General features: G+C 59.5%; 1 protein-coding gene across 1 annotated transcript in view; it reads right to left on the bottom strand.

Moving 5' to 3' along the window:
* Nucleotides 1–5450: 5450 nt before the first annotated feature.
* The window catches only part of CSPG4 (chondroitin sulfate proteoglycan 4), a 36679-nt gene continuing 18167 nt past the window's right edge, over nt 5451–23962 (bottom strand). The window contains exons 2-10 of the mRNA XM_007469166.1: nt 20942–21105; nt 15915–19436; nt 14057–14539; nt 13548–13724; nt 11701–11899; nt 11487–11621; nt 11221–11387; nt 7597–7780; nt 5451–7279 (exon numbers count right to left, since the gene is read on the bottom strand). Of these exons, the coding sequence (XP_007469228.1) occupies nt 5451–7279; nt 7597–7780; nt 11221–11387; nt 11487–11621; nt 11701–11899; nt 13548–13724; nt 14057–14539; nt 15915–19436; nt 20942–21105 (6860 nt within the window). The remainder of the gene's footprint in view (nt 7280–7596; nt 7781–11220; nt 11388–11486; nt 11622–11700; nt 11900–13547; nt 13725–14056; nt 14540–15914; nt 19437–20941; nt 21106–23962) is intronic.

The raw sequence follows: 23962 nt of genomic DNA, 5'->3' as shown, positions 1-23962 counted from the left end.
TTGCGGTACGCGGGCCTCTCATTGTTGTGGCCTCTCCCGTTGCGGAGCACAGGCTCCGGACGCGCAGGCTCAGCGGCCATGGCTCATGGGCCCAGCCGCTCCGCGGCATGTGGGATCTTTCCGGACCTGGGCACGAACCCGTGTCCCCTGCATCGGCAGGCAGACTCTCAACCACTGCGCCACCAGGGAAGCCCTGAACCTACGTTTACTACAAGGTGCAGAGGACTGAGGCCTTCGCCAGGCTTGGGGGCCTCAGCAACCTTGGAGGGGAGGGGAGTTGGGTGCCCCAAAGGCACTCCCAGTACCAGGGCAGCACATAGGCTGGGGGTCACAGCCAGCATTTGTTTCTGGGGGCAGAAGGGACAGCTTGGCAGCCTCTGTCCAGCCTCTCTTGCTCCCCACCGTCTGCAGGATAGAGAGCTCCGGGAGGCCTGTCTTCCCTTCTTGATCAGGCCTGGGCCGCACAGCAGCTTCTCCACTCCTCTGCTGGCTGCTGCTCTGCCCTGGGGGAGACCCAGTGCACTGACTAGTGACCTTGGCTGGACCCCTCCCTTAGTCCCTCCCTCTGCAGGCAGGCAGGGGCCCCGGAGGGAAGGACCAGCTGGATTGCAGAAGGGCAGGGAGCAGGGAGCTGCTGCACTGTCCAGGGACCTGTCTTTGGGAGGTAAGGGTGGGAGTGGACAACTCCCTGCAGACCCTCCCCACTGGATCGGACCTGGCTGCCGGCCTCACCCTCCTCTGCTTCAAGGACTTAGACAACCCATCTGATTTGGGCTTCAGGACTGACACTTGAGCCCTCTGTGAACTTAACAAGGCATCAGAAGGAAGCCTTGGGTTTAACTCTAGGCTCTGGGCTACAAGAGCTGGCAGTTGCCGTGTTGGGGACCCGGGGAGCTCTTCCAGCTCCCAGCTGAGGCTGCGTTTGGGTAGAAAATTCCTTCTTGGCCACTTGTTGACATAACCAAGGGCTGCTTCTGTCTTTAGGGGCTCTTAGGACATCTGAAATGTGAAGCACAACCCACCAGTTATCCTGGTGGCCACAGGGGGCTCTCTGAGGAGTTGGCATGTTTTATGAGGACAGCAGCTATCAGTTAAATACTGTACCTCATTGCACTGAGAATGGAAATGTGAACAGGAGGTAGGTTGGTCATGCTTGACATTAGCCCCTGCTGCTCCTTCCACGGAAAGGCCCGACACTCTGTAAGGAGAGAAGGAAGCAGCCAGAGCCAGATGCCCTCCTACTCTGGGCTTCCCCGCACCAGCTAGCTCATGCCGCTGGGTTAGGGCATACATGGTGTGGTAGTTACTCATTGGCATGTCTGGGGTTCTTCAGGAAGGGCGAGGTAAATCTCTATCTGCATGTCCCACAGCATTTTTGGTACCAAATGCCCTTGCCAAAAACGCCTGACTAATCCTAGCGGTAACTACCCAGGGATGGCATTAACTATGAGAGGACCTAGGATGGGACAGGGGCTGTAGAGAGAGGGGTCGAGCACGTCTGGCCTCCATCTTGGCTTCACTCACTTGCCAGGGCTCCCTCACTTGTGACATCATCCGTGTACCCCATCTCTCCAGCGAGCGCAGCGTGGCCTCCAAGTTCTGCAAACTCTGACTCCTCGGCCCCGGGCAGTATGAGCTCCCCACTGCTGCCAGCCCCAGGTGCTGCAGCACCCCTCGAGGATAGCCTGGATGCTACGTATACCCCTAACACATCCAGTGGTAGCAGCATCAGGACCCAGTGACCAAAGGTGTGGTGCCCGGCCGGAGGAGCCCTCAGGAAGGGCAGCTGTGTTATTATGGTGGTTAGATTACTGACGGCACTGCATGAACGCCCTGTGTTCCTCTTGGATAAGAGTAGGGACAGCTGCTCATACAGAGCCCCATCCTTGCTCCATGCCAAACTGCCCTGTGTCATAACTTCCTGTCTGCACACCCGTCCCTCCCACCAGACTGTGAGCCCCACGAGGGCAGGAACCGTGCCCAACTCCAATAAAAGCCACTGACAGCAAAAAAAAACAAAACAAAAAAACCTAAAAAACCCCAGGAGAACAGGAGACCCAAAGAGAGAATTCTGGGGGGGCTGCCCAGGTACCTCTATCCGTTTAAAATCTGGAATCTTCAGGGTCCAGAGGAAGATGCTAGCACCCCTGGCAGTTCCCACTGGTCAGGAGTGGTTGCTTGGTGGGGGAGGAGGAGGAGGAGGAGGAGGAGGACCATTTCTCTTGCTTCCTATTGGAGGATAATGGTTCCAGCTCTATGGGTTCCACAGCTGCCATAGCAACTCCACTTAAAGGGCCAGCTCATAGCATGAGGAGAGGGGCTCAAACGGAACCCCATCTTTAGCACCCAAGAGGCTAAACCATTGAGGGTGGTGGGCAGGGTTTCCAAGCTGGGGACCTGGGGATCTGGGCTCCTCTGGCAACCCCTACTCTGTTCCCCACACCCCCTTCACCATCCTTCTTACTGTGGGGTCACTTCCCAGCTCTGCTGATGTCAACTTGGGTCTGGTGATGGGCAGGACATTCTGGCCCTTGGCTCAACGTGGCCAGCTCCTGGGACTGTGGGAGGGCCATAGGCAAGGAGCACTAAGCTCTGAAGTTTGTATGTGCACCTGTGTGTGTGTGCATATGAATTACATAGGAAAGTATTTATCTCTGTGTTGTGTTTCTGAAGGTCTGTGAGTGCACAGCTGTGAGCACAAGTGCACATTGTGTGTGTGTGTGTGTGTGTGTGTGTGTGTGTGTGTGTGTAAGACAGTCAGAGTTTCCTGGACATTCCTGAGCACTTGTGCATAGGTTGGCTCCTATCTTCAGTGCCTGGGAGGAACCAGCTCCTTAAAGGAACGAATGGTGAGTTATTTTGTAAGGTGGGTAGCAACCTCCTTAAGCCTGGGGTGTATATCTGAAATCTGCAAGGGATTTACCTAATAAATTTAGGCCCCACATTTAGAATGGGTTCCGAGGTTGGTGTCCCAGTGAAAGACCCTCTCCCAGGTCCTGCCCACTGTCCAGCCCAGGCTTGGGGGGGGCCGGATCAGTGTCAGCCTGTGCCAGGTCACCAGGGGCAGGCCAGGCCAGGCCATGTGAACAGAGAGGGTGTCATCAGGCCTCTGGAGAAACCTGAGCTGAGGCCGGATCCTGCCTGGCAGGTCTGTCACCCTCTTCTCGGCTTACACTCCCAGGGAAACTGGTCGTTGCCCTGGGTGGAGATTGGCACCAGATATCAGGGCCCTGAGGATGCAGCCTTGAGCTCCCGGGAGAAGCTGGGCAGGGTGTGGGGTGTGGCGTGGAGATGCCCTTGGCAGGGCCTCTGGATGAGGCCGGCCTGGGGTGTGCTGGAGAGACCAGGCTTGAAAAGGAAGCTGGGGCCAGGATCGCGAGCTCTGGGTATGGAGGGATCTCTGCAGAGCCCCCCACTTATGGGTCCTGGCCACCTTCCACGAGGGGGAGGTTTTCAGTGTGGCAACGGGAGTTGGCTGTGCCTCAGGGGTCTGGTCTACTCTATGGTTGCCTTGCTGTGTGAGACTCCGGACAAGCCTCTTCTCCTCTTCCTCAGTCCCCTCTTGGTTCTCTGGGGGCCCTTTTGGCAGTGATCTACCAGGACTCTGGGTTTCCTCCCCGAAACTTCTGAGAGTGGGGGAGGCTCTAGGAGGCTGGATGCTGAAATGCGAAAGGCATTGTGGGGAGGGGTGGTCCAGGGGCAGCACCATGGGGAGAGGGAATCTTCTCTCTTGCCCTAACTCTTGGTTCAGGTGTTACAGATGTTGAGCACAAGGAATAGGTGATGCCGCTCGGCTGCCGAAGCCTGGCCGGTGCTCTCCACCCCCAATGCAGCTGTGCTCAGGCCCCAGCCACCCTGTCCCGCCTCCCCCCAGAGCACAGACAGCTCTCCAGCTGCTTTACTTCTGAGGACTTCAACCTGCTTCCAGGGCTTGGGGTATTCCCTGGGACCCAGAATCTGTCTCCATTGCCCGTGACCCTGGGAAACCCTCTAGAGGGAAAGGACCAGAGAGTGGTGGCTCCTCGGCAACTCATCGAGGGCCTTCTGAGGATGCTGTGTCTCAGATCCATCACTGACCACATGATGGACTCTCGGGCCATGTACAGGGACAGCTGACTTTTCAGAACCCTTGCTGCTTGCTCTGCCTTTGAGAAGCAGCACTCTTGGTCCTCTTGTTGGAAGGGTAAAGACCAGCAGAAATCTTCCTTGTGAAAATCTCCAGGGAGCTGAGGGAAGGCACCTCTGGTGGTCCCCCTCTGCCCCCAGCCTTGGGATCCCCAAGTCCCCCTCTCTCCTCATCTTTGCTGCTCCAACCTCTTGAAAGATGAATGGAGAGGAACAGACCCTGGTGGCCTAGTGGTTAGGATTCCAGGCTTTCACTGCCGTGGCCCGGGTTCAGTCCCTGGTCAGGGAACTGAGATCCTGCCAGCCGCGCAGTGCGGCCACAGGTGGGAATTCGGGCCCCATCTCTCCTAGTGGCTGAGGTCTGGCAGGATGGCCTGCACTGGTGGAGTGCAGGCTAGTGTGGCCAAGGGCCCAGCGCATGGTCAGACAAACAACACACGGCTGTCCAGAACCTCTTATCCAGAAGCACCGTTTATCCAGGCCCCATGGAGCCGAGTGCCCCCAAGTACCCGCCCCAGTCCTCAGGGGAGCACAGGCACCGCAGGGGCCCATGGCCTGAGACCCTGCACGCTCCCCAGCCCAGCCCACTCTGGGGCCACAGACCCATGCTTGTCTAGCCATCAGCCCATCAAGGTGGGGCCCTGGGAATGAGCTGGCCTCAGACCCTCCTCTATTCCTCACCCCAGGGGCTCCACCAGTCTGGGCTAGCTCAGCACCATGCTAAATAGCTTCCTTGCAATGCCCCTTAAATAAACCCATCCCAGAGCAGCCCACCCACCTTACACCCTGGATACATTATTCCACTGGCTTATGCCTTCTAGAGAGTGGGAGGACTCTCTCCTCCTGCCCTCTGCTCCAGGAAATACCATCTCCCTAAAAAACCAAGGGAAAAAGTTTTCCTCTCATTCCTGGGGTAGAGATGAGGGGAGGCCCGGCTTGGAGTGGAAAAGCCAGGAATCCCCATCTGTCCCTCCCTTCCCTTTCTTCTCCTGGCCTTCTTAGCAGCCTGGGTCAGGTGTGACTTACCCAAGGTCACAGACCCAGGACCCAGAGTCCTGACCATCTAGGAAGTGGCTCTGGTTTTGACAGCCCACACTAGCTCCAGGGCAGGGGACTGACTCCAAGCCTGCCTCTGCCCTTGGCCCCTTATAGTTCTCCTGGCTCAGAGTGAGCTGGGGAGGTTACAGCTCTTGACTCCACTTGGTCCCGGACCCCTGGGGCTTCCTCTCAGCACCCTCCACCCCTGGTGTCCCCAGGGCTCTCCGGGGCCGGGGCCTGCGCAAGCCTGTCTCTGGCCCCATCAGCATCTGGGCCCAGGCCAGGCCTCACACCCAGTACTGGCCGTTCTTGAGGGCAGGGTTGGATGTCCGGCAGAACTGCAGCAGCTCTGGGTCAGGCTGCCCCCCCGGCGGGAACCCCTGGCCAGGCACCGCTGTGAGCGGGATGGCCTGGCCCAGCTCCACCTCGCGGAAGGTCTCCGTGTCGCCGGCCAGGCCGTTTCGGGGCTTGGCAGTCAGCACCTGGACGTTGTGCTTGCCCGTCTTGCTGCGTTTGCGGAGGCAGAAGAGCAGAGGCACGATGAGTGCCAGAAGCAGGAGGACCAGGCACACGGGGACGATGATGCTGAACATGTTGGCCTCGAGAAAGCCCAGGAAGTGCCCTCTGGCCACGGTGGGTGTGGGGCTGGAGGCCGCCAGGCCTGGCTCACCAGTGGGGGTGCTGCTCCCTGGCTCCCCTGCTTCTGTCCGAGCAGGCAGACTGAGCAGGGCCACTCTGTAGGGCCGGGCTGCGTTGTAAGGCTCCGTGGCAAAGTCCAGTGAGGCCACGGCAGGAGGGACACCCCTGGCCCACAGCTCCAGAGTGAGACTGTCGCCTGCAGGTCCAGGAGAGCTACCCTCCGGCCTGCCCACCTCCAGCCCCAGCCTCCCGTCCTCAAGGTCCTGCTGGGTGAACTGCTCCACAAGCTGGCCGCCCCTGGGCTCTGTCCTCGTCCGGGGCACGCGGACAACGCGGCCGTGCCGGGGTCCCGCCAGGAGCCGGAAACGCGGCACACTGCCTGTGCGGTTGGCCAGCTCACCTGCATCTAAGACCGTGGGGTCCAGGCGTAGGGTGGCTCCCTGGGGCCACGGCCCACCTGTCCACACGTGCAGCAGAGCCCTCACGGTGACGTTCACTGTGGCGGATGCGTTGGCACCCCTGGCCAGTGCCAGGATGCTGAACTGGTCGTGAGAGGAGGAGAGGCTGGTGAAAGCAAAGACCACTTCACCCTGGTCTACCTGGAACTGGCTGAAGGCTGTGGCAGGCTGCCCGCGCACCAGGAGATGCCCATGCCGGGGCCCCTGGGTGAGGCGGTAGGCTGCGTCTGCCTCCTCCCGATCGGAAACCACCCGGAGCTGCTGCCGGCTCAGGGAGGAGCGCCCTAAAGCTTGGGGCACCTCTAGGGGTGCCCGCAGCTGCACCTCAATGGCCGAGGGCAAGACGTCCACGGCCAGGGACATGGGCAGGGGGGGGCTGGCCCCATCAGACACACTCAGCTGGAAGATGCCCACCACGCTGCTCCCATTGGCCACAAAGGCCAGCCGCCCTGTATCCACGTCGGCCTGAGTGAAGCAGGTCACAGGCCCCGGGCTGGCCCCTGCCAGGCTCAGGAAGCCATTGTGGGGGGCCCGCTGCACCTTGTACTCGATCTCCCCTGGAGCCGAGTCTGGGTCCACCACGCTCAGCTGGGCCCGGGAGACGGGGCTGCGGGAGCCCCGGGTGAGCCGGAGCGGGACGGAGGTCTGCGGCTGAGGCGGCCGCTCATTCACATCCCGCACTGTGATGGCGAAAGCCTCTGAGGTTTGGGGTCCCGCCACGGAGGCCCCCGCGGGCCCCTGGAGGTGGGCACGGAAGTGGAAGCCATCCTGCTGGGTGCCCCCGCCGCCGTGGGTGTATACAAGCTGTCCTGCGGCCAGCTCAGACTGCAGGAAGTGGGGCCGCCCGGTGTGGAGGGGCTCCTCGGACACCAACAGCTGGCCCCGCTGGGGGAACCGTGTGACCTGGAAGAGCACATCGTGCTCCGAGCGCCGGGGGGCCGGAACACTGGCCAGGAAGTTGGAGGCATCGAGGGTAGCTGTGGTGATTTCGGCCCGCTGGCCTTCCGAGACCCAGAGACCTGGGGGGGGGACACAGGCTATGAAGGTCCCGTCCACTGAGGGGAGAGCCATGGACCCTCAGACTAGGGTCCCCAAGGTCAGGTTTGTCCCTCCCCCCTCAGACCAGGTACCCCAGGTTGGGGCTCAGGGTCCCAGGAGGACCAGGATCGTGTCCCTCCTTCTGACCTCAAAGCCTCCCCACCTGCCCACCCTCCCTATAATTTACCAGGTCGTGGGAGTTGACATGAGCTGCTGACCTTGGCCTTGTGTCCCCTCCTATCTGGGCCTCTCCCAGTGTCCGGCCCCCCCAACATTGCCATCCCACCACGCTGTTCACCTTTGTTCTTCCAGAGGCGGCTGGGGCGCTGGGGACAGGTAGCTTCAAAAGACACAGTCACAGCAAGGGTGGCGGCCATGTCGGGGGCAGGCGGTGAGGACAGCCGGAGCTCCAGGGCATCATGGGCCTCCCAGAAGGGCTCGGGGGGCATCTCGTGCTCATACAGAACATTCCCAGCATATACCTGCGGGGAGAGCCCATTACTGGGACGAGAGGCAGGTCCAGCCCATGGTGCCCAGGAGCACGGGGCACTTGGGTCTCCCTGACAGCCCCTTGGAGCCCAGCCTCCCTGGAGGATCTCCCCACTGTGCCTCGCTCTACGTCTGCAGCCCATGCTCTCCCTCACCAACTCAGTGGGTCGCCAGAAAACAGTCACGTGACAGTGAAGAGCCAGGCTGTACAGTCAGATGCCTGTGTCAAATCCCAGCTCTGCCACCTTGGGCAAAGTCACCTCAAACCTCTGAGCCCCTGGGAAAAGCAATGCTCTATCCGTGCCTCTCTTGACAGCAGGTCTTTCCTCTTCTGCATGAAATCCCTTACCCTCTTCCCTACTGAAGACATTGCTTCTACCACCTCCTGTCTTTCTCCCACCGCATCAATTTCCCCCCAAACGGATTATTCCCATTGTTGTGCAACTATGCTATCCGCCCACCGTAAAGAAGAAACTTCTTGACTTCACTTTTTACACCAACATTTGCTGTCCCACCTCCCGCGCTTTTGCTCTTCTTCGCTGCAAAAATCCAAAAAGAATAGTCTATACTCTCCCCCATGCTGTCTCGAGTGCACTCCACCCAGGCTTCCACTCCTGTGGTCACCAAGGGCACGATGGCCTCTGTGTTGCTGGACCCGGCGGCTGGTTCTCAGAGGCACTGGACACAATTGAGCATTCCTCCCCGCAGCCCACCCGATGGCTTCCAGGAAGTTCTGCTCCCTCGGTTTTCCTCCAACCTCACTAGTCGCTTCTGGCTGGGCCCTCCCCTTCTCCGCAATGTCTGTGGCTTGGCCTCGAGACTCTATCTACAGGCGCTGCCCATGTGCTCTTGGTGGGTCTCATGTCCTCAAATGCTAGCCATGAGATGACCCCCTTATTTGTATCTCCAGCCCGGGCTGTGCTCTCCTGAACTCCAGGCTTGTAGCCACCTGCTTCCTGGGCAGCTCTTCGAGGATGTCTGAGGGACATCTCAAACTCAGCGAGTCCCAGACAATCCCGGACCCGCCCCGCCTCTCCCAGCCTTCCCACTCCGGAGGGCACAGTTCTGTTCTTCCAGTGGCTCAGGCCCCACACCCTGGAGTCACCCCTGATTCCTCTCCTCCTCTCACACACCATCACCTCTGGCCTGGATTTACCACAAGAGCCTCTTAACTGTGTCCTGGCTTTGGCCCCCTGCTCCACCCCCCTCTACAGTTTGTCCTTAATGCAAAAGTCAGAGTGAGTCTTTAAAAACGAAAGTCAGGTTCTGTCCCTCTTGCTCAGACAGTGCAATGGCTCACCACCATTTGGCTTCAAAGACCCCATGTGACCCCGTTACCCATGACCTCACCTCCTGTAACTCCTACCATGGCAACTCCACTCCAGCCACACCCACTGTTCTCTAGGGCCGTCTGCTGTTAAACACCAAGGAATCGTCTCCGCTTCCATCAAGAAATCCGTTCCCTCCCCCTTCTAATCCCATTGTGTCCTCTTGGCTTATCTTCTGTTTTCCCCTTTTAGGAGACACAGAGAACTATTTTCCTTCTCTCAGAAAAACAAGACTTATGCAATAGTGAGATGGAAGCCGACTGGGGTCACAGTGTGCAGGAGATTCTAGGAGCAGCGGGGTTGTGGTGAAGTGGGGAGCCCTGCATGGTCGAGAAGGGGAGCAGAGCCCAGTCAAAGGGGTAGCTGCTCTTCAGCTGATGGCCGGAAGAGGGAACACAGGCCTTTTAAGAAACGGAAATCAGGGTTTTGGTTTTTTTTTCGTTTGTGTGAGATCCCCTAATTTTAAAATATTAAATGCATGTGCAGGCCAAATAAAACACATCTGTGGGCCAGCTGTGGCCCGCAAGGACTGCCAGCTGTAACCTCTGGCTCAGGCTGACGGGTGGGCAGGAAGGAAACGGAGACCCTCAGGAGTGGGGGTGACAGCCTGGATGCCTGGGTGCAGGAGCTACTTGTGGGTGGGAGGTGTCTGGCTGGGGATGAAGTAAGTCACAGGCAAGGTGGGGAGGGGTCCCTGATCTCTGGGAATCAGCAGTGTCCTTTGGTCAAAGAATCTTGGGCTAGCAGTCCGAAGGCATAGCCCCGGTTTTGCTTCTTACTAGCCATGGGCTCTAAATAGAGTCACCTGACCTTCGTGAGCCTCAGTCTCCTTATCTGTAAAATGGAGACACCTGGTCCCTGCCCTACCCAGCTCAGAGTATTGTGGCACAGTGGCACTGTCAGATACCACCCAGTCCTGCCCTGCCCACTTCTCCAAGTGGGGGAGGGTGTGTCTGCCACGAAGCCTCCTCCCAGCTTCCCTGGGTGGCGCTGCCAGCCTGGCCCCCTGGTGGCCATTCAATTCAGTCCTTCAGATTGCTGGGGTGTGAGGGAAGCACCGCAGGGTGGGGGAGGGGCCTGAAGGGTTCATCCTGTTCCGTCCACCTTCCTGGGCATCCGATGACAAAGCCTCCCAGGGATTCAGGTTGCACAGCTGCTGCAGCCTGCTCAATATTTCATTGTGGGGAGGGGCAGGAAGGGAGCCGTGGCAGAAGCTGGGAGAACAGAGAACCCAGGCCTTGGGGATGTTGATGTCAGCGACCCGAGAAATCTTCCCACCCTCGTTAAAGTTACTTCCTTCCCCATGCCTGAAAGACCACCCCCGCCCCACTCCACCTTCAGGGAGAACCAAGGCTGCCCTGGAATGCTTGGTACCTCCTGCACTTAGAAGGGGCTTTAATTTAAGTGATGGCTGCTGGCCCCACTGGCACAGTTAGCACAGAGAGCTCTGTGATCCCAGCAGAGGCAGCCTAGCGGTCTGCCTCTTCCCATGGCTGAGAGTTCTAGTTTTCACTGGTGGCCTCTGCTGTGCTCTGGGATAGCTGTGTCCTGAAGCTGCCATGATGGATGGATGGCAGCTTCACTCCCAACTTGACTTACTCAGCTGCTTCTGTCCACTCGTCTGCTTTCAGGACCCACTCTGCTTCTTGCTGGCTCTTGACCTGAGCCCCAGGCTCGCACCTCTGCCCACAAGCCCAACAGCTGCCTTTATCTCAAACTCTATACCCTCCAGACCAAACACTGCCCCTCACCAGCCACTGGATTGTCTAGGGTCCCCTACGCAGTGTGCCTTTTCCAGCCCCCTAGGGTCCAGCTGCAGCTCCTTCTGGAAGCCAAGCCCCAGACCCTGATCCCTGCCCTGCGACCCTGTAGCCCTGACTCCCCGCATCCTCCTTCTTCCCCCGGAACACTAAAGCCCCATCTGCCCGACCAGCCTGGTAGCTCCTGGAGGGCGGGGCATGCAGAACCTGGACCACGGCAGGCCCAGGGAGTGGCTGCTAACGAGGCTGGAGCTGGTACCCGTGTCTACACGTGTGTCCAGGGGCAGAGTGGGCCACTCGAGGCTGGATGGAGTCTAAGCGGTGGCTGTAGAGAGTGGTCCTTACCTCTGCCTGAGTGAAATTCTCCAGGGCCTCCCCGGTGCTGCCCTGCTGGGTGTGGAATAGCCGGCCAAGCCGGGGCCCCCGTATCACACGGTAGAACAGGTGGTGGGGGTCGATGCCTGTGCTGGAACTGGCTCTCAGGCTCTGGTTGCTGAGGGGCTGGATGGACCCTGCGAGAGGCAAAAGGGGACTGTCAGCCTCTGACCAGGAGGCAGGGCAAGGCCTGTGACTGCTGGGGAGGCAGCCTGCCCCTGGCATGGCACACCCACCTGGGCAGATGGTCAGCGTCCGGCTGCCCTCCAGTGAGAGGAGCAGCTGCTTCTGGGCCGTCACCCGGAAGAGGTGTCCAGTGGAAGTGTGCTCACCATCAGATAGGATGAAGCGGAAGCCTCCGTCCAGGGCTCCTAGGACAAGCGTGGAGTTGGGTCTCGCTGGCCCACGCCGGCGCCCATCCTCGGGGCACCCCCGCCTCTCAGCACCCACCTCTGTGTGAGAACAGCACGAGCTCGCCGTCGAGCTGGGCCTGGGTGAAGCTGTGGACCTCGGCACCCGGCGCTGTCCGCAGCACCACCTGTCCATTGCTGGGCTCCTCAAGGGTGTAGACCAGGTCCTCGGGGCCTGAGTCGCTGTCTGTGCCCCTAAGGGCCTCCGGAGGGATGGGCACAGTGGCCCCCTCCCACATCTGGGGATACAAGCGTGCGAAGGTTCTGCCCCCACCAAGCGTACCCACTTCTTTCCTCCCTGGCCCTCGGGCCACCATCAGGGCTCCAACCACACTGCCATCTGGGCTCCCCTGCGCAAAGGGCCCTCCACCTCATTCATCTTCCCCTGTTGGCCCAGGGCTCCCACGCCCAGGCTTCCTGCTCTCCATCTGCTCTAGTCCTGCTTGTCCGTCAAGGCCAGCTCATGAACCCCAAGAAGACCCCAGCTCTCACCCCCTCCCCAGAGATCCCCAACCCTGACCCAAAGTGCTGATTAATGTGGCTCACTGGCAGGGCAGGGGTTTCCCTTCAGACCCTCCATGGTGAGTCTGGGCAGGGGCTGGCACACGATGGGAATCGTGATTTTTGTCTGTCCGGGATGCTTAGAAATGGGCTCCCTTTCCTGGTGAGGGATGGGGTGGGAGGCTCGGTGAGCTGGAGAGGCCAGTGTCTTGCAGCACTGAAGCAGCACTGGGATGGGGGCCCAGGTGTTTCCAGTGCAATCACGAGCCCCCAGGCAGGTGGGTGAAGGCTTCCTGGGGGCAGGCAGCCCCACCCCACGCTCAGAGTGAAGGGGAGCCCCCCTCAAGCCTCCCACCTGCGAGCAGGGCAGGATCGTGTTCCTGTGCCAAGGGTGCTGTTACAGGTCCTGCTGACTCAGCAACTTATGAGCAGTACTGGGGAGGGGCTCCCATACCTGGAAAACTGAGCCCCCTGGGATTCCCTCCCCCAGCTCAAGGATGACCTCAGCCAGAGCTCTGCAAAGAAGGCAGCAAGGCATCGATGCCGGGCTTTAGCACAGGGCTCCTGGCACAAACACGGTGGACAGCACCACCTGGTGGCTGAATTCTACACAGCACCATCTGACTGTTGTTCCAGGGCAGCCCTTAGCCTGAAACCTAACCTCTGCTGGCCTCCCCACCACGGGACTGCTCCACACAGGCACATCCTTACACCACCAAAGATTCCCAGAGCCCCATGTCACAGACAGCCCAAGTCAGCCCTCTTTTGAAACCTTCCATGGCTGCTGCTGACCTAGAGTCCACACTCTAGAAGTCAGCATTCAAGGCCCTGCCCATTTGCTACCCTGCTGTGCGGCCCTGGTCAAGCCACACCCTTTCTGTTCCACCAGTAACTTCTACTGTGACCCTGGAGAAGTTCTGTCACCTTTCTAGGCCTCAACTTCCACCTCTGCTGGATGGGGGCACCACTACTCTGCGGTAGTGTAAGAGGCAGGGGATTGGCCAGCCAAGTGGCAGCCTTCACTTGCTGGTGGTGGGAGTGGAGAGCAGTTGGAATCCACCCTTAAGGGTCTGAAAGAGCTTTCTTCAGGAGTCCTGGTCCTGAGCCATGGAAAAAGCTTCCTGATGAGGGTGAGTCCAGGGAACAGCAGGACCAAGCATGTCCATTCACAAGGCTGTCTATTGCACTTATAAGTGTCCAGTAATAAAGCCCCACACCTGTGTTCTATTTTCAGTGCAGTCGCTCTTCTCTCCTCCCAATAACCTAGCGAGGCATGTGGCAGGATCCCCATTTTACAGAGGGGGAAACTGAGGCTCACAGAGGGGAAGCTATGTGCTGGCCTCTCTCTGGGAGGGGACGTGGGAGGTGGTCCTAGAATGCTCTCACCTGCAGGCCTGTGTTTGTGGTGAGGATGGGGGGTTGGTCGTTGACAGGCAGGATGGTGATGGTGAAGGTCACGGGACGGCTCTGGCGGTCTATCTCTGAGGCATTAGCCACTAGGACGAAACTGTCTGCCAGCGTCTCGCTCCCGTCATGCACATAGAGAATCAGCTGCTGTTCCACCTGCAGGCAGGCCCAGGGCTAGAGGTCAGGCCCCAGCAGGCCTGAGACCCATGGTGGGTCTCAGGCCCAGCACGTTTCATGCCCGGCCTTTGGGTGCAGGAGGAGGTTGACTCCTCCAGAGCTTCAGTTTCTGCAGGTGGCAATGGGGACAATCATTTCTCCCAGAGCGAAGGAATGAAGGAGTGGAGGAAATGGGGACATTCATCTCTCTCTGCCAGTGAGGGAGGATGAGATGAGGTGCTCTGTAAATGTGGGCTCCTGCCTCCTATCTGTGCATACCCCCAGACTCTGCTCCCAGAGCTGGGCTGCACCCTGGGCCTCCCTGACCATACCTCTCTCCAGGAGAAGGTGCTGAGGGTCCTGTCTTGAGGTCCTTCGTCTCTCTTCAGGACCCCATGCTGGGGTGGCTCCAGCACCTGCAGGTCAAGGCCCGGCAGCGTGCGGAAGTAGGGCCCAGTGATGCGGAGCAGTGGAGGGGCCAGCGTGCGGGTGCCGCCCTCGGGGACGCTGAAGTTCAGCGCCTCCAGTGGGATGGCAGCGGGCAGCACCTCCAGCTCCACGTGGACGCCCTCGAGGGGAGCACCTAGGCCTGAGGACACATCCAGGGAGAAGACATCACTCCAGGCCTCAGGGCGGGAGTGCAGGTACAGGACCCTGCCCGCGTCCACCGCCTCCTGGGAGAAGCTGTGCACAGGGTCCAGGCTGGGCAGCTCGGCTGCCGTGGCGCGGTGGGACAACATCACCAGGTGGCCAGAGCTCGGTGGGGTCGTCACTGAGAACACAATGTCTGCCGGTGGCACTGCCTCCTGGGCTGCCTGGTTATGAGAGGGGTCACAGAAGGAGGCTGTTGAAGCCTCTGAGGTACACGCTCCCTCGGCGATGTACACAATCACACATCCTCCGATTCAGTGACACGGACATACAGTCTCATCACACACAAATGTTTGGACAGAGACACATATATGTCGCACACACGTGCACACACACACACACACACACACACACACACTCTGACTCCCCCTGCCATGCTACTGCCACAAGAGGGCGCCCCATCCTTCTCAGCGACACAGACTCCTACAGTACAGGCCCCAGGCAGCTTGCAGACCCTAGTCCAGTCTAGGGCCTGGAGGGAAGGTGCTTCCTCATCTGATGGTCCAGCCATAAAAGGCTATACACCACTCCCAAACTCACATTCCTGTTCTGTCCCTCTGCCTGGAATACTGTCCCCCCGTTCTCTGCTGTTAGATCCCAGACTCTTCAAAGCCTGCCTCAAATGCTGCGTTCTCCCCGCAGAAGACTTCCCGACACCAGACATGTTTAGTCACAGTCTGCCATAAAGTCCAGACAGCCAGAACCACAAGAGGCTCAGAAGTTGGCAGTGTAAGAGAATAAGGCCCAGAGAGGGCAAGCAACTGGTGTGAGGTTGCACAGCAAGGCCATAGGTCTGCTGGATGGCCTGCGGTTGCTCTGTGAGGTTCCTGGGTGATCAGCAGCCCTCTCCAGACTCTGAGGCCTGGTCTGAGGTCTGGGGAAAGAACTGAGGACATGGGGAACTTCCCTGGTGGTCCAGTGGTTAAGAATCCACCTTCCAATGCAGAGGACGTGGGTTTGATCCCTGGTCGGGGGAATTAAGATCCCACATGCCTCGGGGCAACTAAGCCTGCGAGCCTCAACAAAGGTCCTGCATGCCTCAACTAAGACCCAATGCAGCCAAAAATAAAAATAAATAAATAAATATTAAAAAAAAAAAAAAGAACTGAGGACATGGGAGCTGGGCGGTGGGGGCAACCAAGCCTGTCTTCAAGGCCTATAGTCCTCAAAGTTTGTACCTGTTAAAATCCTCCAGAGAGCCTACTGTTGTTCGAATACAGATTCTCAGGCTCCACATCAGAGTCTATGGTCTGGGTGGGGCCCAGGAATTTGAATGGTTGGCCACAGCATGTACATGTGTGCACATGACATTGGAGGAACACGTAACCCATAGGCAGCCGTATGTACAATAAACTCCCCAGAAACCCTCAGGCACCCAACACGCACATGTACAGTTACATACCTAAGGCACATACACACACTGGCCTAGAAGCCACCACAGGCACATCCTGAACCATCCAAGCACACGTGGCATGAACGCTGGAGGGAAGGATCCCCTTTACCTGGCCCATATCCCTGCTCACGCCCTCAGCCCTTTACCTCCAGCTGGTCTCTTCTGATCTCAGCCGCCTCCCCCTGGAAGACATAGATCTTCTTGTTCTGGACCAGGTGCAGTGGGGCCAGTGGCCCCTCTAGGGCAATGGTCACTTGTAGGGCGGCATCTGTGTGCACAGGCCCTGCCTCCACAGAGAAGCCCAGGGTATCACGGGGGCTGAGGCTGCCGTTGTGGCTGTAGTGAATGGCCCCATCCAGCAGGTCCTGCTGGGAGAAGGTTGTGACTGGCTGGCCAGCCCGGAGCAGCAGCCCCCAGCGTGGGCCAGCTGTGACATGGTAGTGGACCTCATCCCCACCGCGGATATCTAGGTTGGTGTCCAGGTGGAGCACAGCTGTGTCGATGGTGCCCTGGCCTCCTTGAGGGACCACAAGGCTGGAGCCGTTGGCCACACGGAGGTAGGGCTCTGAGGCCTGAACTTCGAGCAGCGCTGTGGCCTGGTGCTGCCCATCGGACACCTGCAGCTGGATCCAGCCACGGTCGGCTCCTGAGTGCACGAACAGGACCCGCCCCTTCCTGAGGTCCTCCTGGGTGAAGCGGTAGATGGGTCGAGTGGGCTCATCTACAGCCACGATGCTGCCGAAGAGGAGGTCCTTGCGGGTCAGCACCAGCTGAGCATCAGCAAAGCCGGAGTCAGCATCGCTGAAGGCCATGTCGTCGGTGGTCAGCAGCCGCTGCCCACCGCGGGCCACGTGGAAGACGCGGCTGATGGTCTGCACAGGGGCGTGGTCATTCACGGGCTGGATGGCCACCCGGAAGACACCCCGTACCTCCTCCCAGGCCACGTCACCACTGCCCTCGCCCTGGCGGGTAGCCACAAAGGGGATGTCATCTTCCGTGGTCTCAGAGTCGTCATGCTGGTAGACCAGCCGGCCGTGCAGCAGGTCCTCGTTGGTGAAGGATGTCCCCATGGTGACACTGTCCTGTGCCCCCTGCCACACCAACCTGCCGTGGCGGGGCCGCTCCATGACCTCGTAGAGGTAGCTGGCACTGTTGAGACTCTTGACAAAGAGGTGATCAGCAGAGAGGATGCCCTCGCCGCCCTCAGGCACCGAGAGGAGGACGTTGGTGAGGACAGGGGCATCTGGATCACCACCGATGTGGATGGGGAAGGTGTAGAGTGGGGAGAAGTGTGGCGGGGCTGTGACGCGGAAACGGAAGGAGTCCTCGACTGCCTCTGAGGCACGTGCTGTGGCCCCATAAGTCAACCGGCCAGCCTGCAGGTCATCCTGGGTGAAGCTCTGACCGTCTGACAGCCGCATGCCCTGTAGCTGAAGATTACCCTTCCTGGGGGCCTGAACCACCTCATAGTGGAAGGCGGTGGGGTTCGGGCCTACCTCCTCCAGGGTGGCTTCCAGGTGGGCTGTGGTGATGGCCTCCTGCTGGGCGTTCTGGGGGTGCAGAGGCTCCAGCCGCAGTAGCCACACCGTGGCTCTCTGGACTGTCACTGGGAAGGACAGATTGCTCAGGGTCTCCTGGCCCACCTGCACCTCCAGGGCCACGTTCTCCACGGTGTCCTCGGCGCGGTGCTGCGGGTCGGTGCTCAGGTACCTCACGCGGCCCTGCTCCACGTCCTGCTGGTGGAAGGCCCGTGTGGCCCGCCACTCGGTGCCCTCCGCCCCACCCGCCCCCTGCTTCTGCAGCTCCCCAAACTGCAGGGCCCCGGTGAGCCGGAACAGCACGCTCACATCCTGCCCCACAGCATTTGTCTCAACCGACAGGTTGGAGGGCAAGACAGGTGCAGTGGAGCCCTGGGCCAGGCGCAGCCCTGTGTTGTGGCGGACCTGAATGGCCGGCCGGACGGCCACCACCTTCAGCGTGACCGGGGGGCTGGCTTGCAGCCCGTCGCTGACCCGGAACGTCAGGTCCGGGGCAGGCCCGCCGCGATGGACGTACACTAGGCTGCCCGCATCCAGCTCGCGGCAGGAGAACTCGGTCGCTGGCTCCCCAGGCTGGTCTTGGCGCTCCACGGGGAGGCCGGCAGGGACACCGAGGAGCTGGAAGGTGAGGCCCTCGCAGGCGGAGTCTGGGTCATCGGCCTGGAAGACCTCCGGCCCCAGGAGCTTCTGAGTGTGTTCCAGGATCACCATGAGGCTGCCATGCGGGAAGATGACGCGGGGCGGGTCGTTGACGGGGTTTATGTGAATGGGCAGGATGTATGTTTGGCCCCTCCGAAGGCAGGAGGGCACGGGCCCCCGAGCTGTCACCGACACCTCGAGCACCAGCTGGTCGGAGGTGTCCTCGGAGCCATCGTGGACGAAGCGGGCCTTGCGGTTCACCACGTCCAGGAGGGTGAACATTTTCCGTGCCTGGGCACCCGGGATGTCCAGCTCCAGCTCGCCGTGGCGGGCCCCGCGGCTCACACTGAACAGCACCTGGGATTTGCGCAGCTCGGCCTCGCTCAGATCCAGCGTGGGCTGCACGTGCCGCCACTCCAGCCAGGCTGTGCCGCCCTCAGCCACCACCAGCGGGCGGACGGTCAGCAGCTGGGTGAAATTGGCAAAGATCGGAGGCAGCCCCGGTTCAGGGGCGCAGGGCTCAGGCAGCTCCATGGCCAGCCAAGCCTCGGGTGCCAGGGTGGAGAAAGCTTCGTATGGGCTGTAGGCGTCCTCCTCCTCCTCCTCCAGCCTGCAGCCGGCCTCCATGCTGCGAGTCAGCAAGGCTTCCCGGAGCCCCCATCTCTGACCATTGATGCTGAGATCTTCCAGGCAGCCCAGCAGGGAGACGTTGACAGCCAGGCCCAGGCGGTGTTCCTGGAGATGGTGAGAGCCCTCTGCATCCAGCCCCCCAAGGAGGAGACTGCCTCGTGGCTCTAGGTAGCTAAGGACCCCACGGTTGGAAGTACGTGTCGGGTACTGGTCCACGGAGATTTCCAGCCTGTGAGCATCCATGTGGACACTGACCTCGTGGGGCTGCCCATCGGCCACAGGCACACTGTTGTGGAGCAATACGGTGCCCTGGCCCTTCTCCACCACAGCCCGCAGGTGGCCCTCAAATATGTCCACGTAGATGAAGTCCCCGTGCCGGCCCCCTGCCTGGAAGGCCAGGGGCGCCTGTCGGCTCCGTGTGGTGAGTGTAAACTCCAGGGTGCCTTCATCCCGAGTGCCCCAGGCAGGGAAGGCAGCCAGTGAGTGGGGCCCAGAGAAGCCCATGGCCACGTCATCACCGGCAGAGAACTCCTCAGCACAGCCCTCAGGCACGTCTGGGGTCAGTGGCCAAAGGAGGCTGCGGCCATTGAGGGTGGCTGTGTGGAGGCAACCCCGCAGGGGTCGGCTGGCTCTGCTCAGGTAGGGCAGGCCAAGGCTCCCGGTGCCCCCCAGGAAGAGCCCATAGGGGACCTCCAGGGGGGCCTGCTGGACTTGGGCGGAGGCATTCAGGAGCCCATCGACTGACAACAAGGCCCAGCTGTCTGACACGGTCAGCCCCACAGTGTGGGGAATGGAGTCGCTCAGCAGTGTCTCTGCCAGGGTCTGCATCCTCACCTCCTCCTGGCCCAGGATAAATCTGACCTGAGGAGAGACGGGGGAATGAGGGATGGGGGAGGCACACTGAATCCATCACTTCTGCAGTAAAAGCATAACTGGTCCCCCACACTTGGGGTCCCCAGAGCAGAGGGCCTAGGACAAAGGCTTCTCATGCCACTCCTCTCCCTCTCCTGCCATCTCTTTACGCATCCCCCAAACACTCACCAAAGTGATCTCTGTTCCAGGCCTGGATGGGCTCAGGGGACCCCGACGTGAATCCGATGTGGTCCCTGCCCACACAGACCTGTCATACAGCAAGATGCTTTCCTAGAGATTCAGCCTAAATTCTTTTATGTCTCCCCTCTTTCCTTGGGTGAGAGGTGCTAGAAAAATCACCTTGGAACACAGAAGATTCTTCCCCTGGCACAATGGGCACCTGGGAATCCCCTGATGAGTCCCCCTAAGTAGACCAAAACACCGTGGGGTCACTGAGGCAGCCAGGCTCACTGTTCAGAAATGGGGAGCCTAATCAGATGCTCTGTGTTTTGACCTGTCCAAGGGGAGGTCCTTGGGGAGAGAAGAGAGACATGGTTCTGTCCCCAGGACATTGACACCAGAGCCGGCTCTGGTGTGGTGTTCCCACAACCAGATGGTAAAATGGGTGGTGGCAGAGTATGGGAACTGAAAGAGCAGAGCACTAAGAACGTATGGCCTTGGGAGTCCACCTACGGAGCACCTTTCTAGGGGTGTGGCATCAATATACCTGGCAGGGAGGAAGAGCATCAGTGCTAGGTTGTACCAGGCCATGTTCAACAGTGACACCTTGTGGCAGTGAGAAGCAATGGCAGCATCAGATGGACTGAAAGCAGCTGAGGGATTGAGAGGACCAGAGGCCTCTCTCCCCTGGGGTGTGGAAGACGATGGTCCCCCCAAATTTGGACTAAGACCTCATGTTCTCAAACTCTTCATGGTTAGGGGGAAGCCTCAAGAGAGAGCCAGAAGACTCTTTGCTAATAAAGTTTGTGGTGACTTGAAGGATGAAACAGAAAACTGAGAAAGCTGTGGCAGTATTGGTCGTTCCATCATCGACAGACCGTGGTGAATCAGGGTGATTTGTGCTATGCCAGAGGAGTGCACGGGGGGGGTGCTGGAACCCAGGAGAGGGGACCCAGTCCAGGTGAGGAAGGGATGCCCATGCTGAGACTTCAAGGAGAGGCTGGAGTTAGGCAGGTGCAGGGAACGAGTGAGGCTTGCACCAGGCAGGGGGAGTGTAGTGAGCAAAAGCGAGAGACCACAAGGCGGCAGGGAGCTGAAAGCAGCCAGGGTGGTCAGGACACAAAGGACCGGCCAGGGGTCGTGGTGAGAAGTGTGGCTAGAGGGCAGGAGGGCAGAGCTGGTTCATGAGGAAGTCACACCTTCTGGGATGCTTCTGTCCATCTCACAGTGGGGAACTCGAGACCTCAAGGCGAAAGTGACTCCCACAAGGTCACACAGCCGGTTGGGGGCCACTCAAAGCTAGAGAAGGAGTCCAGCAGGGAGATGTCACTGACCTGCAGGCGTCCAGAGTGGAGCTGCAGGAGGAGGTAGTCAGCCGGGCCTGCCGCCAGGAGAAGCAGGGCTTCGGGCTGGGACGTAGAAAACTCCAGCTGTAGGTCTATGTCAGTCAGAGACATGGCCACAGGCACCTCCAGGTGGTTCTCTCCGAAGAAGGAGGCTGTGTGACAGAGAGAGCTGTGGTGAAGCTTAGCCCCTTGCCTGGAGGAGAGGTGCTGCAGGGTGGGCGGGTGGGCTGCAGGGAGGGCGGTGCATGCTGGTACACCCTTACGGTTCTCCTGCGTGGCGCTCTCCCGTGGCCTCAGCTGGTCCCAGCACCTGCTTGGTCCTGGCACCAGAAGGCATGGCCTCACCTTGTGTCCAGCCCAGACGCTGGCTCTGAAGGAGGCCAGACCCAGCATTTCAAGCATCTCAGGTCTCTTCCTCGGAGGTTTCTGGGGCCAGAGGCCTCTGGCAGCTCTGGCTCTCTTCCCCTGGGCCCCAGAGGAATCTCCATCCTGGGTCTGGCTCAAAGGGAAGTGGTCACTGGCCTGATCACCTGGCCCGATGGTCACAACCCCCAGGAATGAAGCTCTAGGAGAACCACCTCTACCCAAACTGATCTCTGCTCAAATTCCTTCTCCTAAGCGCCCGTATGGTTTAGTCCCTGGGTGGGCTGGGACCACAGCTGGGCTCTGGTGGTGGTAAGTCAGGCAACCCACCCATCCCTGCATCTCTCTTGGGCCATGCTCTCAGCTGTCTTTGGGGGTCGGGGGGGCAGCTTGTTGGCCTGAGTCCATCGAAGAGCAAAGGCTCTGAGGTTAGATGGAGACCACGTGCAGTGCCGGACCAAAATGGGCCAAACTTCCTCAGTCTCCCTGTATTGCTTCCTGCTGCTTAGCTATTAAAGGTCCCCGGTGAGCGGTCAGATCCGGCCCCTTTATTTCCACCATGGCCAGGAAGCCAGGGATGACAAGAGCTGAGTTCTTCAAGCCTCGGTCTGAGGCTGAAGACAAGGCCTGGGAGGGGATGACGGCCTGACGGGCAGGCCAGAGGGCCTCCCGAGACAGGAGGTCATATTTGGGGTTTCCCAGGGTCAGTGGTCCCTGTGTAGGGACACCTCCTCTTTTTAAGTTGTCACCCCGTCCAGGCAGTTTCCCCAAATTAGCCTCCCTTGGCCTCTAACCTGATGCCACAATTTCTGGTCCATTCCTTTTGTGGAGATTAGTGCCAAATATAACGTTGACTCTCCCCACTTGACATCCAGGGCTGGGGAGACAGGAATGGGTTACAGAGATGATTCACCCCCCTTGGGCTTCTCTTAAATCCGGTGAGAGTGAGTAAAGGCTGATGGCCTTGATAGGGATGATCTGGCACCAGCCATATACATTGCTGGTCCCCGGGCAGCCTGAGCCAGCTGACATGCACCTGAAGAATTAGCATCAGCCACTGGAGGAGTCCCAGACTTGTATGTCCTAAGGGCAGCCAACACAGCCTGGAGGGATGGAGGGATGTCCAAGAAGGATGATGCTCTTTCCCCCCGGGCTGAGCTGAAATCCCTTCTACTTATCCCCTCTTGCCAGCACTTGCTGGCAACACCAGAGCCTTGTTTGGGAAGCTAAAGGAATCAAAGGAGAACTGCAAAACCACCCAGGCAGACACAACCCAGCAGGCCCAGGACACCTCGGTGCCCGTGAGGGACAGACCAGGGAACTGGCAGCTGGCAGGCACCTCCGGGGGTGCCTTATCTGCAAGATCGTCGATTCTTAAGGACAAAATGCAGCACACTAAACTGAGGGCAGCCACAGCCGAAGAGTGGGGGCAGGTGGCCCCATAGGATGGAGCCACCACGGTGGCACGTAGGAACTCAGAACAGCTGGCAAGAGCTGATTGTTACATTTTCAGGAATTTTGCAAGCTAGTTGATGTTGCCCAGTGAGAATATTTATACCACGGAAAGAGGCAAACACTACACATCAGGGCTCCCTGTCTCCAGGAGAGCCTGTTGCTAAACATTTACCTGCCTACCACGCAGGAGTTGGGGGCCCACTGCTTCCCCTGTGTGGGAGTGAGCACAAGCCCTCACCCACACTCCCTTTTGCTAAAGGTGGATGTCAACCTGTCAGGGCAGTCAAGCTGAGGAGCAGGCAGGAACTTAAGTAGCTGGCTGTCTCTAACTACTGAACCACCTGCCTCCAGCACCCTCCCAGCAGGGGAGAGTAGCAGCCTGTTAGGCCTGGTTCTCCAGGCCAGAGTGGGAGGGTGACAGGAAGCAGAGGTTCTTTCCAGAGAGCTGGGGGCTGAATGGGCCCATTGAGGGGCTGAGCCCTGCTGTTTCCTGCGGGGGCCAGGCGGGAAAGGGCTCACACAAGCTGCCTTGTGCTGCTGGGAGCGCACAGGCCAGGCAGCCCCCTCGCCCCAACGGAGGCCTCTGAGGCCTTGCTGGCCAGGATTTTGGAAACTCTAACAGTGCCACTCCCCCCACCTCCTGGTCTCCTTCTGCTGCCTCTCTTACTGTCTCTGATGGGCTGCAGTTGTAAGAACCCAGAGTCCCTTTTCTGGGCTGGGGGCAGGGGGACAGTTGGAGAGGGGTTTCGAATGGAGAGGGGACGCAGGATAAAGAAGTCATGAGCTTGGAGTCAATCCCGGAGGGCTTCCTGGGGGAGGTGAGGGCTGTGTAGAGGAGCAGAGAGGGAGGGAAATGGGCAGTCTAAGAGGGAAGCAAGGACAAGAGACTGGCAGGGATATACAGGTGCTGGAAATGTTGAAGACAGAGGAGTAGAGAGAAAAGAAGCATGGGCCACACCAGGCTCAGCAGCCTGAGAGGGGTGCCAGGGCAGTGGGGGGAGGAGAGGAGGCATCATTACTGCCTGGTGAACTGTCCTTGACTCTCCTGGGCCAAGAAGACCCATGATTCATCAAAACCACCAGTTCAGGCCTGCAGCAGCTATGTGTGCTACCCTCTGGGCCAGAGGAAGGGGCCCAACTCAGGCCTCAGTGTCACCATTCTGTAAAATGGGCACTCCTTCCCACTCTTTC

The sequence above is a fragment of the Lipotes vexillifer genome, unplaced genomic scaffold (genome assembly GCF_000442215.2).
Source record: "Lipotes vexillifer unplaced genomic scaffold, Lipotes_vexillifer_v1.1 scaffold103, whole genome shotgun sequence".
Classification (NCBI taxonomy): Eukaryota; Metazoa; Chordata; class Mammalia; order Artiodactyla; family Lipotidae; genus Lipotes; species Lipotes vexillifer.
The sequence above is the reverse complement of the archived record's forward strand: the minus strand, read 5'-3'. Positions and strand labels throughout refer to the sequence as shown.